At 42.4% G+C, this 12,293-nt stretch overlaps 2 protein-coding genes across 2 annotated transcripts; both read left to right on the forward strand.

Annotated features, from left to right (window-relative positions):
* The first annotated feature begins 2,180 nt into the window (after positions 1–2,180).
* Positions 2,181–8,749, forward strand: LOC110485639 (AP-1 complex subunit mu-2). Its single transcript, XM_021556741.2, has 12 exons — positions 2,181–2,412; positions 3,990–4,146; positions 4,372–4,439; positions 4,639–4,769; positions 5,679–5,826; positions 6,366–6,492; positions 6,628–6,770; positions 7,159–7,230; positions 7,307–7,465; positions 7,915–8,040; positions 8,242–8,317; positions 8,487–8,749. The coding sequence occupies exons 1-12, from the start codon at positions 2,371–2,373 to the stop codon at positions 8,510–8,512; spliced, it is 1,275 nt and encodes a 424-aa protein (XP_021412416.1). The 5' UTR covers positions 2,181–2,370; the 3' UTR covers positions 8,513–8,749.
* Positions 8,750–9,158: 409 nt separating this feature from the next.
* On the forward strand, positions 9,159–11,415 carry LOC110485642 (cyclin-dependent kinase 4 inhibitor D). Its single transcript, XM_021556746.2, has 3 exons — positions 9,159–9,400; positions 9,736–9,905; positions 10,362–11,415. Exons 2-3 carry the CDS (start codon positions 9,762–9,764, stop codon positions 10,752–10,754), a joined length of 537 nt encoding a protein of 178 aa, XP_021412421.2. The 5' UTR covers positions 9,159–9,400; positions 9,736–9,761; the 3' UTR covers positions 10,755–11,415.
* Positions 11,416–12,293: the final 878 nt, after the last annotated feature.

Raw genomic sequence — 12,293 nt, forward strand, 5'->3', positions numbered from 1 at the left:
TTGGAGTCTGTCGGACCTACAAGTCATTTGTTTCCTTTGGAGTCTGTCTGACCTACAAAGCGTTTCCATATGTTATTGTTGGACCTCCAAGTACCCCATATGGGGGATATGGGAAGGCTACTGCAGTCAGTCAAGTCTGCATCTCAAATGGCACCCTATTCCCTATATAGTGCACTACTTTGGACAAGTAGTGCACAATGTATGGAATAGGGTGCCATTAGAGACACATCCCAAGGCTGCAGCGGAGATGGCCTTTCCTTCTGGCTTCACATCCAGGCCACAACAACAGGGGAGGAAGAAGAGGTCCGATTAAGAATCGTGGGGTTTAATGTTGATGTTTACATTTGTCACAGTACTCCCTCTCTTCCTGTAGGCCATGCTTGATTTGGAGTGTGGGGGTGATTTTTTCAAGTTTAAAATCAAACATTGGTGGAGGATGCTAAACTTTGATTTGGATAAACTGTCATCTTTGCTCGTCACCCATAACGTCACCTGTTTCTAGACACATTTTGTCCAAAAACAGGTCAAGTTAAGGGTGGCTGGAAAAGATGGCAGTAGACCTGCACTAACTGACTAAAACAAACAGTGTGTGTGTCTGAAAGGTACACAAAGCATTCCTTAGTTTGCATGTCTCCCATTGGCCCACATCTGACCCTTTATTATTTGATAGCCAGGCCACAGCCTTTGTGAATGTAGCATGTGTGTTTCACCAAGGCGTTGCTGTCTAGTTTACAGCTCCAGTAGGTCTACAAATTATCCTATCTGTGGGTTGGATATGGCTACTTCAAGCTGGTGCAAACAAAGCTTTTGGACAAAATGAGCAATACACTGACAGAGATTGACACATGTCCCAACCCTCCCATAACATACACAACTCCTACATGGAAGTCTGTTGTTGGCCATGGCCTTCCTATAGCCTAAATACACACACACACACACACACACACACAGCTTTCCTACAGAGAGGAGAGGAAGAGAGAGGAAGGGAGATGTAGGGCACCAAGCCGCCTACAGAGGGACTGAGGCCCCAGTGGGGAAGGAGGCGAGTTGCCTTGTAAAGTAAGGGTTATAACAGATTAAGAAGCTGTAAAGGGAGTGCACATGACAAATCCAGACCTGGGTTCAAGTAGTATTCAATTACTTTAGCTGGGCTTGATTGAGCTCGACTGGCACAGTGAATGGATCCAATGGAATAGTCCCAAAAGTCCAAACTAATTCTGTCCATCTGTCATCTTTATGCAGGCACAATAAAACACTCAGAGTACACACACATATATATACATACACACATATATATACATACACACATATATATATATATATATATATATATATATATATATATATATATATATATATATATATAAAGATGAATACTATTTGAACCCAGGTCTAGACTAATCCTTATAGGCCTTTGTAAAGATGTCCAGATAAAGAGGCCAGTAAACGCTGAAAGGCCTGGGGTTTTGTAATGAAATAATAAAGTGTCAGATCATTTTGGGTGGGTTTGACTTTGAGGAGAAACATGTGAGTTTGTTGTTAGCCAGTTCTTTGCAAGATTCCAAAAGTGACGTCAGAGCAATAAATATCACTGCATTAACTTACAAAACATCTTGACAGACATAATGCCTGTTAAAAGTCAAGGTCACCAGGTCAAAATAAATCTAATTGGGAAAAGCTCCAGCCATCTAAAGTAAATTCTAGATATGTGAAGCAGAAAATATATTTTTTATTTTAAATTCAAGATCACATGAAACTGTTATCAGCAGGCCAGGCCTACAGACCATAGAGTCTATAGACTGTATGGCAGTGGAGGCTGCTGAGGGGAGGACTGCTCATAATAATGTCTTGAACGGAGCGAATGGAATGGCATTAAGCAGATGGAAACCATGTGTTTGATATATTTGATACCATTCCACTTATACAACTCCAACCATTACCTCGAGCCTGTCCTCCCCAATTAAGGTTCCACCAGCCTCCCGTGCTGTATGGTACAGAATCGATCGGTGGATTTTTGCAATCGTTACTTATCTAATGTACGTCTGCCCGCTTGTGGAAGTCGTGAGTAGAGTATTGCGCTAAAAGTTCCAACATGCATATCTGGATCTATTGCACCATCTCGCGAAATAATCGAGCAGTGCGTCCAGGCCTATTTTTTTCCATACAGGTGAGTGCGATGCTGTTAATGTTTTACCTGGAGGCCCGTGACGTCAGATCTGACGTGTCCCTTCAAGAAAAGGAACCGTGGAAGCCATGAGTACATTTATACCCATTTAGACTACTTTACTGGCGAAAGGAAACGCTTAAAATTTAAGCGGACAAGCGTGTAGTGTTTGAAATACTTGCGGAGTGATCCATTTGGTGCTGATAATGTCTGCCTCCGCTGTCTTCGTTCTGGACTTGAAAGGAAAGGTAAGATCACTTCTCATTTTGATTGTTGCCATTGATAACGCTATAAACAATGTCAGTTTTAGCTTGACTTGACCTTAACTCGCTTTTGTTTGGGATTGAAATCGAGTTTGTTCAACGTTTGCTCTTGCCATTAAACATTAATAGATAGCCACGTCGTTAAAGATTAATTCGTTGCCTGTGACAGTTCCATTCAAGCCTTGCACAAGTCACTTCCGGACACAAGCGGATAAAAACAGGTCATAAGGCCAGTGGCTGCATCCTTTTTAGACTTGACAAATTCTTATACCAGGTGTTATGAAAAAAGCTGCCACAAAATAATTACATATCATTTCCAAACATGAAAGTGAATATAGTAAGTGAGTCAAAGTTGCCTGGCACCTGTCATCTTGTGTACATTGTAGAAGGATAGTGCCAAGATTAACACATTATAAATCACATGTGGTTGGGCAGACAACACAGTACTTCCTGTTATAAACAGAAGAGAATGCTCTATTCAGGTTTCTTATCCTGTGAGAGATTCAGAATAGCCTGAATCTCTCACAGCTAGAGGTGTAATTTGATAAAAAGATTCCACCCCTCTACAATAGGCCTAGAAGTCATGGGAGGGGAAAGAGGACATGGTTTCAGGTGGCACAACAGCAAGAGGTTGTATTAGGCTGCATGCAAATTAGTAGGCCAAGGCAACCATATTCAGCAGCCGGGCCGATTATGTTCGAGGGGCCAGAACATAATTATAATAATAAAGCCAAAAAGACATATTTGAATTCCTTGATTACATTAAGACACGATCATTAAAGTAAACTCAATTTTAGCTGAATTCTTGTTGATTTTAGTCTTTTTTTAAACAAAAACTAAAATCCTAAAAAATATATATTATATGTTGATTTTACTAAAAAACAATATCACTTGGGACGGTTTTGGGCCGCCTGTTGCCGAACCCCTGGCCTAGGCTGACACAACAACTGACAAGCCACAATAACCACCGTTATAAGCCTGTAGCACGGTACTACTGTACACCTAGACTTTGTAGGCACTGCAACATCTTGATTGAGTGACAGGTGTAGCTCTGGAACCCAATCTCAACCATCTGATCACTTGTCAAGGCAAAGAGTTGTCAAGCCCTTATGTTCGTCCTTCATTTAGCATTCCTTAGATATGGAATCGATGGAACATGTACAGGACTCAACATTAAATATTGTGTAACGTTTATGAGACCTCTTCGCCTGACACATCCAGAAGGTTGCTGGAATAATGATCTCTAGTTCTACTCTTCCCATATCTGCTCTACGTTACATTACCTCATCACCTCTCTCACCCGTTGACCTCTACGTTACATTACCTCATCACTTCTCTCACCCGTTGACCTCTACGTTACATTGCCTCATCACCTCTCTCACCCGTTGACCTCTACGTTACATTACCTCATTACCTCTCTCACCCGTTGACCTCTAGTAGGACTATGAGTTTTTTTAGTCACGTCACATGCTTAGGAAAAACTCAGGTGCCTTAAGGGTGACCTTTGACCCATATAGGTTATTGTTTTTCTTTCCCTATTAATTTCCCCTCTTACCCTGCAGGTGCTCATATGTCGGAACTACAAGGGCGACGTGGACATGGCTGAGATTGACCATTTCTTGCCTTTGCTCATGACACAGGAAGAGGAGGGGCTCACCTGTCCAATCATGTCGCATGGCAACGTTCATTTCCTGTGGATCAAGCACACCAACCTGTACTGTATCCTTATAATGATTTTAGTCGCTAGCCAGCTAAAAGTTAATCATTACCATTTTGTAGCCTGTATAAATCATGTTAGCTTTACTAATGAGATGCTAGTCAAACCTACACAAAGACAAATATGTATTTTTCCCTAGAGTAAAGATGATAATGAACTTCTTAAACATATTACACTAGGACCTTAGAATAGGCCTGTGTGTTCTATCTACCTTGACGCTCTCACAGTGGTGGCCACTACCAACAAGAACTCCAACGCCTCTCTGGTCTATGCCTTCCTCTATAAAGTGGTTGAGGTGAGTCAGAGGTCTGTCTGTGCTGTCTTAACAACTCCATTGCTGTCATTTTCACCCCAATGGCTGAGTCAGAAGTGTTTTTCACTACCAAAAGACCTGCATAATGTGTCTACTGGTTTCTCCCTACCCATTTGACATAACATGATCATAATTCACATATTATTACTGAGGCTGCCAATCGATGTTGTGTTGTTTCCAGGTGTTCACAGAGTACTTTACAGAGTTGGAGGAGGAGAGCATACAGGACAACTTTGTGGTGGTCTATGAGCTACTGGACGAGCTCATGGACTTTGGCTTCCCCCAGACCACCGACAGCAAAATCCTGCAGGAGTGAGTGACACCCGCTCACTTACTTACTTGCTTATGGCTGTCCTTCGATGATGACGCTGCTCCCAATTGTGGGGAGTTGCGTCAGTGCCACTGCATGTGGCTGTGCAGGCCAATTCGAGACCCGCGTGGTTTGCCACATGAGGGGCAGGTGAATTCTCCACCTCAGAGGGCTGTACCCGCTGCACGCTGGTGTCTTTGTGCAAGACGTTTAGATTCTCCTCTCTGGGATTGTGTCCTGGAGGTGTGTGACACCCAGGCGGAAGGTGGGGCGCCAGGTATGGCAGTTGGTTGTCAGGCTCTCCGCTTCAGGAAGGTCTTACTGTGGTCCTTGATGCACTTCTTCTGCCCCTTGGCAGACCTCAGTCCATTCTTCAGCTGACCATAAAGGATCTGCAGAGGAAGGCGGTGGGGGAGCCTGCCAATCACAACACACACTGATACACATGTTCTCTGTTACAATATAGTCAATTAGTCATACATGTGTACTGGGTAAATGGAGAGAATGGACTGAGTATGGTTGAGTATGGTGCTTCTAACGCCAGAGTAGTGAGTTCGATTCCCAGGACCACCCGTACATAAAAGGTATGCGTGCATGATTGAAAGTCGCTTTGGATAAAAGCATCTGCTAAATGGCATATTTATTATTATAAAGATGCAGCTTTAATAGACAGATACTGGTTCTAGACCCAACACCATAAAGCAAGGACAAGTTTTGGAACTTCTGAAAGTCCAATCAGACTGATCTCTATACTGTATGTCTCTACTACAGGTACATTGACTTTTATCTTGACTTAGCCTGATTCCAGATCTGTATGTGCTGTCTTGCCAATTCCTGGTCCTTGTAATTCATTGTCTTACAAAACAGATCTGAGATCAAGCTACTGATGTCCATACTGGCTGTCTCTCCAGGTACATCACGCAGGAGGGCACCAAGCTGGAGGTGGCTAAGACTAAGGTTCCCACCACTGTCACCAACGCTGTGTCCTGGAGGTCAGAGGGCATCAAGTACAAGAAGAATGAGGTCTTCATCGACGTCATCGAGTCCATCAACTTACTGGTGAGTGGTTTTACCATAAGGATGTTGGGTTTGATACATGCAATTCGGCAATTAATTTTCTTGTTTCGGCAATATCAATAATTGTCATAATGGGTTTTGTGTTTATAATGCTTTAATCTCCATAGGAAAATATTGATCACTGAAAATACCAATAACCTTTGCTTTCTGAATAATTGATTAATTTAATTGATTAAAGCTGGAATCCTTAATTGGTGGAACTGCCACGCCTGTTTGCGATATTACAACAACAGAAGTTACGGGAAACAACACAGTTTTTCCCTCAGACATCACTGCACGTGCAAACAGCAGAATATATAGGCCTACTGCAGTTGTTTTCCCCTGCTGCCGGGTGCTCCTCTCTGCCGTATCTCCTCAACAAAACAAAAACAATACCGAAGATCCTGGGGTGAACACTGATGCTGTTTCCCCTAGTGTGGATTTGATCTTTAATTGACTGAGCATTCTCTCAACAAATCAACTAGCTACTGTATAAAAAGTCTCCATCAGAGGTTGACCTCTGTGTCATGCGTTGACCTCAGGTGAATGCCAATGGCAGTGTGATGAGCAGTGACATCGTGGGCACTGTCAAGCTGAAGACCATGCTGTCTGGCATGCCTGAGCTGAGACTGGGACTCAATGACCGAGCGCTGTTCGCCCTCACTGGCCGTATGTACAATACACACACAGGCTAGCAGTGAACACACACACACACACACACACACACACACACACACACACAGTCACTGCTTCTCAGATGCAATTGCATTTTAGATGTTGATGAAAATGAGTGTGTGTGTTCAGGAGACAAAGGGAAGACTGTAACGATGGAGGACGTTAAGTTTCACCAGTGTGTTCGTCTGTCCCGTTTCGAGAGTGACCGCACCATCTCCTTCATCCCTCCTGACGGAGAGTCTGAACTCATGTCCTACCGCATCAACACTCACGTGAGTTACCTTTAATACATTCATATTGTATCTCTGAAAATGTACATGACCTCCCTAAAATACCCTCATCCTCCCTCATACAGTTTCACCCTTCCATTGCACTGTTACTGTACTGAAATCAATACTTGAGTGAGCTGTAAGCCCTGTCTGTATCAAGTCCAGTGGTGTAGTGGAGGGTAAACACTTCATGCACCATTTTTTATTTTGCGTGTGCACTTACCCACATTTTTCGGGGAAAATGCATTGAAAGTAATGGGAGTATTACTTGACTCACCGCGAACGGCGATCAGCATTTACCCACCTATTTTCCTACCACTACATCACTGATAAAGTAGTATAATGGCTTTCCAGTGGACGGTAGAACTAAATACATTCTGTATCCCTACAGGTGAAGCCTCTGATATGGATTGAGTCTGTCATCGAGAAGTTCTCTCACAGTCGAGTTGAGATCATGGTTAAGGTAGTGTTATAGTAACACTTAGTGTATGAATCTATGCATTGTCCTATGCTACAGTTGCCTTTCTCTAATTCCATAGGCTAAAGGTCAGTTCAAGAAGCAGTCAGTAGCCAACAACGTGGAGGTGCGGGTTCCTGTCCCCAGTGACGCTGACTCCCCCAAGTTTAAGACCAGTACAGGCCACGCTAAATACGTCCCTGAGAAGAACCTGGCTGTGTGGACTATCAAGTCCTTCCCTGTAAGTGTTTCATCCAAGCAGCACTTCTGTCTCCAGCCGTTCTTCCCTGTCGATGAAACTCAAGGCCAAATATATAGAGCCATTTTTTTGTTTACAAGCAAACGTCCCGTCCGAGTGAAGCGCGCGCATCTTTGCAACAAAAAGCTCTGTAAGCAGGATAGATAACCCTGATGTCGGGACCTTGACCAACTTAACAGTGAGAGAGTGATGACCATGAAAACACGACGGCCAGTAAATGGGTCAACAATGAACCCTAGAATTTAGAACATTAAGGCTCCTGACCTGGAAAAACTCCAGCCTCTTTTTCTGGTCAGGACACATCATCAGAATGAAAAACTCAGGGCCCTATATGAACCATCTCACTCTTTCTGTAATTTTTCTCTCTGTATCTCTCCGCCTCCCTCTCTCTCTTTCTTTTTCTCCCTCTCTGTCTGTCTGTCTGTCTCCAGGGCGGTAAGGAGTTTCTGATGCGGGCCAGCTTTGGCCTGCCCAGTGTGGAGAATGATGAGATGGAGGGCAAACCTCCCATCACTGTCAACTTTGAGATTCCATACTTCACAGTGTCAGGGATACAGGTGAGCTGTGTGTGTGCTCCCGCCTGTGAGTATACTGGATTGACCTTTGAAAACAAGCTTATGCGGAACCAAAGTGGTAACATACTTAGCATAAACTAGCATAGGCTACAAGTGCCTCATTTGGTTAGGCAAAACAAATGATCCATTATATCAAGTTACACTGATCTCTCTCCTCTCCTCTGTCACTCTGTATGCCTCAAGGTGCGGTACATGAAAATTATAGAGAAGAGTGGTTACCAGGCCTTGCCCTGGGTCAGATACATCACACAAAGTGGAGGTAGGACTGCCATGCTCTTTAGATATAGCTTACTCATGTATAGCAAAAAGAGACCCATCATTTATTCATAGAGAGAGAGAAATTTAAGGAAAAAAATATTTTTACTCTTTAAAATTAGAACTAGTATTTATCCTATAGTATTTTTATTGTTCTATTTTCTTTCATTTAGATTACCAACTACGGAGTAACTTCTAAACCATGGTGGCTAACTTCTGCCTTTGCGTCCAGAGATCATTGTTCAATTTAATTGCACGCATAAAAAAGGAAAATGTCTTTGAATTTCATTGAAATGCTCTACTTAATAATGTTACTGTATAAAATTGTTTGTGATTTTAACTTTTATGTCATGCAATGTAATTTGAGATTTTAATTGCTTTACTCATTGTCTCTTAGATTGTTAAATGTTTATATTAAACTATAGCCTTGAAATACGTAATGGGGTTGTTTTTCTTGTGTATTATTACATTTAATGAACAAAACATTTTAGATATGAATGTATTGTTTTATATCATCCAAAATGCTAGCTGCTATTTTAGCCAAAGTATATAAAATCCCATATCAAACGTTTTTCACACCCGCGTTTTAATGACACAACTGTCAATCGCGGGCATTTGAGAATGATTTCTTCAATAACCCGCCTTTTTTTCTACATGACTTTGGAGACTTACTATCAAATGTCTGACTTTGGACATTTACTATAACATTTTAGAAATGTGAATGAATGTACTTTGAAGACATCAACGTCCGCAAAATTGCCCGCCTTCTACGCTATGGCTTCTCATTGGTCGACTCAACTGTTACCACAGTGATGCTGTAGCAACCAGTGACTGTATGGTGGCAACCAAGTCATTACTCCACCCACCTCGCCATTCAACGCGCTGATTGGTCGAGATACGTTCTGTCCAATGTTTGTAAATGTTGGTTGGGTAAACGGTAACGTAGTTCTCAGCGCGCAAATTAAAGGTCCTGCAGCCTTCAAAGTTGTTCAACATTTACCTGCTGTGATTTATTTCAAAAGTATCTCGGAAAAAAGGACAGAAAAGAAGAGCCTGTAACGGTCGGGATCATTTCAAATCAGACAAGGTAACTAACTACCTTTTCATATGAGTTTTGATTCCCCTTTGAGACTGCTAGCTACTAGCTAGCATTCTTATCCTGTGCTACTAGCTAGAATTGGGCTCCATAATTTCGAAGAAATAACGTTGTGAAGTGTGTGTAATATATATATGCATTTTTTCTCACTATAATGTGTTAGTTGAACTACTCGCAACTAGCTTGCTAACGTTTGCTGGTTGGGGATAAATGATAGTGAGCTAGCTAACGAGACGAACTGGCTAGCGTTGATAGACTAGAACAGTTGATTACAATTAGATACTGGGTAGCTACTCAGCTAGCTATTTCTTCTATTCATATTTTAGGGAGAAAATATAGAAATCCGTCCACAATGGTCCTGAGTCAGAGTGATGCGGCCAAGAGCCTGACCGCTGCCGCAGCCAAGGGAAATACGGACGAGGTCAGGAGGATGCTAGGGCCGGAATGCAGAGTGCACCCCGATACTGTCAATCAATTTGGAAAGACCGCTCTACAGGTAACCAACTTCCTCATTGAACTTTCATTGTGTCCTAGCCTGTAATATTTCGACTCAAACTGTGTTGGCTTTGAATGTAGTATAGGTAGCTAACTAAGTCTGTGTGGGTGTGAGAGGGAGACAACAACAGAGCTGTCAGCCCATGGTTGCTTCCTCAGAATGGTTTCTTATACCTTGTTTGAATGAAATGCAGTGAAAACCAGAGTTTAACCATTTTCTTTGAAGCATTAAGTAACAACCTTGTCTATTGCTCATTAATAGCTAAAGTGTTGGACAACAGTTCTGACAAATGTACCTAACCTAGCTACTTATATCCTTTATAATTACCCTACATACAATTAAATTGTTACAATCCCATGAACTCTCTCCCACTAGGCCTATATCAAACACTGCATCATGTGATGAATAACATTTGATAACGCCCTCTAACGTCAAGTCTCCTTCTGTTCTCCCTAGGTGATGATGATGGGCAACTCCAACGTGGCCAGCTTACTGTTGGAGCACGGAGCCGACCCAAATATCACAGACCGGCGAGGAGTCTCACCGGCACATGATGCGGCACGCACTGGCTTCGTGGACACACTCCGGGTTCTGGTGGAGTTCGGCGCGTCAGTCAACAGGCCAGACCACACCGGCACCCTACCCATCCACATCGCTGTCCGAGAGGGCTACCGGGACGTCATTGAGTTCCTTGCACCTCTCTCCAACCTGAAACACCCCAACACCAGTGGAGAGACAGCTGTTGACCTCGCCCGAGCCTCATCGTCATGTACACCGGACGTGGTAGAGCTTCTAGAGAGACAGCTGGAGTCTAGAGTGTTCTCTCACTCCCCACCTCTCCCTCTTTAGGAGTTAGATGGACTCTACCACCAACCCCCCCACCCCCTCTCTATGCCAAATTGGATGGTTCATAGACTCCCCTTCTACACTCTCCTCTCAAAACCTGGTGACTTGAATTCATTGATGTAAAGTATGATTTTTAGTAACTGGTCGAGGTTGACTTGTGTTTACCGTCCTGTTTTGGCAGCTTATGGAAGAATAAGTATGGTGGACATTATTTGGACACCATTTTTGCACAGAGCAAAGCACCTTTTGATGGTAAATTTGACCTCTTCCCCCCTTTGATTCAGGAGTGCACACTTGTACATGGCTTTATTATTGAGTGTTTGTGATGACTTATATTGCATTATTATTCCTCACTGTGAAGGAAATTGAACTGTTTGTGATTTTGTAACTTTGATATTTTGACTTGACATGGTGTATCCCATGATGACTGCATTGCATGGTAGTTGTGTTTATCTTTGAAAACTTGTCTTTTATTAGGCATATTTAGAATTTTTGGGAATTTTACATGTATTTATTTATTGAAAATATTCATATGAACTTTTTGTAAATAGCTACATTGTCGGTTTTGTTTTTTTGAGATGTTATTTATATACAAATACTATTGAAAATGAAGTATTCATTCCTTCTTGGAAGACTGAAGCACAAAATAAAGTGTTTAACTTGACCTTTTTTGTTTCTATTCTATGGGACTTGGCTAAAGAGTTACTGTTGGTAAAATAGCAACAACAGGTTATACAATTAGAATTATGTCTGACTATTAAAATTCAGAATCTTGATCAAAAGAATCTTCTATATTATTACAAGCATGAAGTCCTAATTCAAGAATGTGAGGACAAGTGCAGTTCTCTATTGTGGCCACAGGAGGTCACTATCCAACTAGAGTTGAGCCAAGAAGGGAGGCAAACCCACAGAGATGGAGGACTTATCTTTAGATCTGTGTCATTATAGCGCTGTGATAGGGAAAGGGGGTTACCTAGTCAGTTGTCCAACTGAATGTATTCAACTAAAATGTGTCTTCCGCATTTAACCCAACCCCTCTGAATCAGAGAGGTGTGGGGGGCTGCCGTAATCGACATCCAAGGTGCCCGGGGAACAGTAGGTTAACTGCCTTGCTCAGAGGCAGAATGACAGATTTTTACCTTGTCAGCTTGCGGATTTGATCCAGCAATCTTCCGGTTACTGGCCCAACACTCTAACCACTAGGCTACCTGTGGCAGCGCTATTGAAGCTACAGCCCATGGGAATCCCCACCCAGTTGACTTCTTTAAAATGGTGGGAGCCCTCAATGGCAATGTTCACGCTGAAACTGATTATATCCATGAGTCTTCTGTATCTCTACGGGCAAACCTGACTAGGTGCAGGTGTCCCCATAACACTTTTGAGATAACGGGGTGGTTTTGTGCAATTTCAAGAACCTTCACAAATTCATGATTATAGACAGAAAATGTTTTAAGGCTTAAGAGTCTTTTCTTCATGACTGTCATACCTTTCTATCGTAAACCCAATCAGTTGTGTTATTCATCTATTGTATTGGCATTTCTA

The sequence above is a fragment of the Oncorhynchus mykiss genome, chromosome 13 (assembly GCF_013265735.2).
Source record: "Oncorhynchus mykiss isolate Arlee chromosome 13, USDA_OmykA_1.1, whole genome shotgun sequence".
NCBI lineage: Eukaryota > Metazoa > Chordata > Actinopteri > Salmoniformes > Salmonidae > Oncorhynchus > Oncorhynchus mykiss.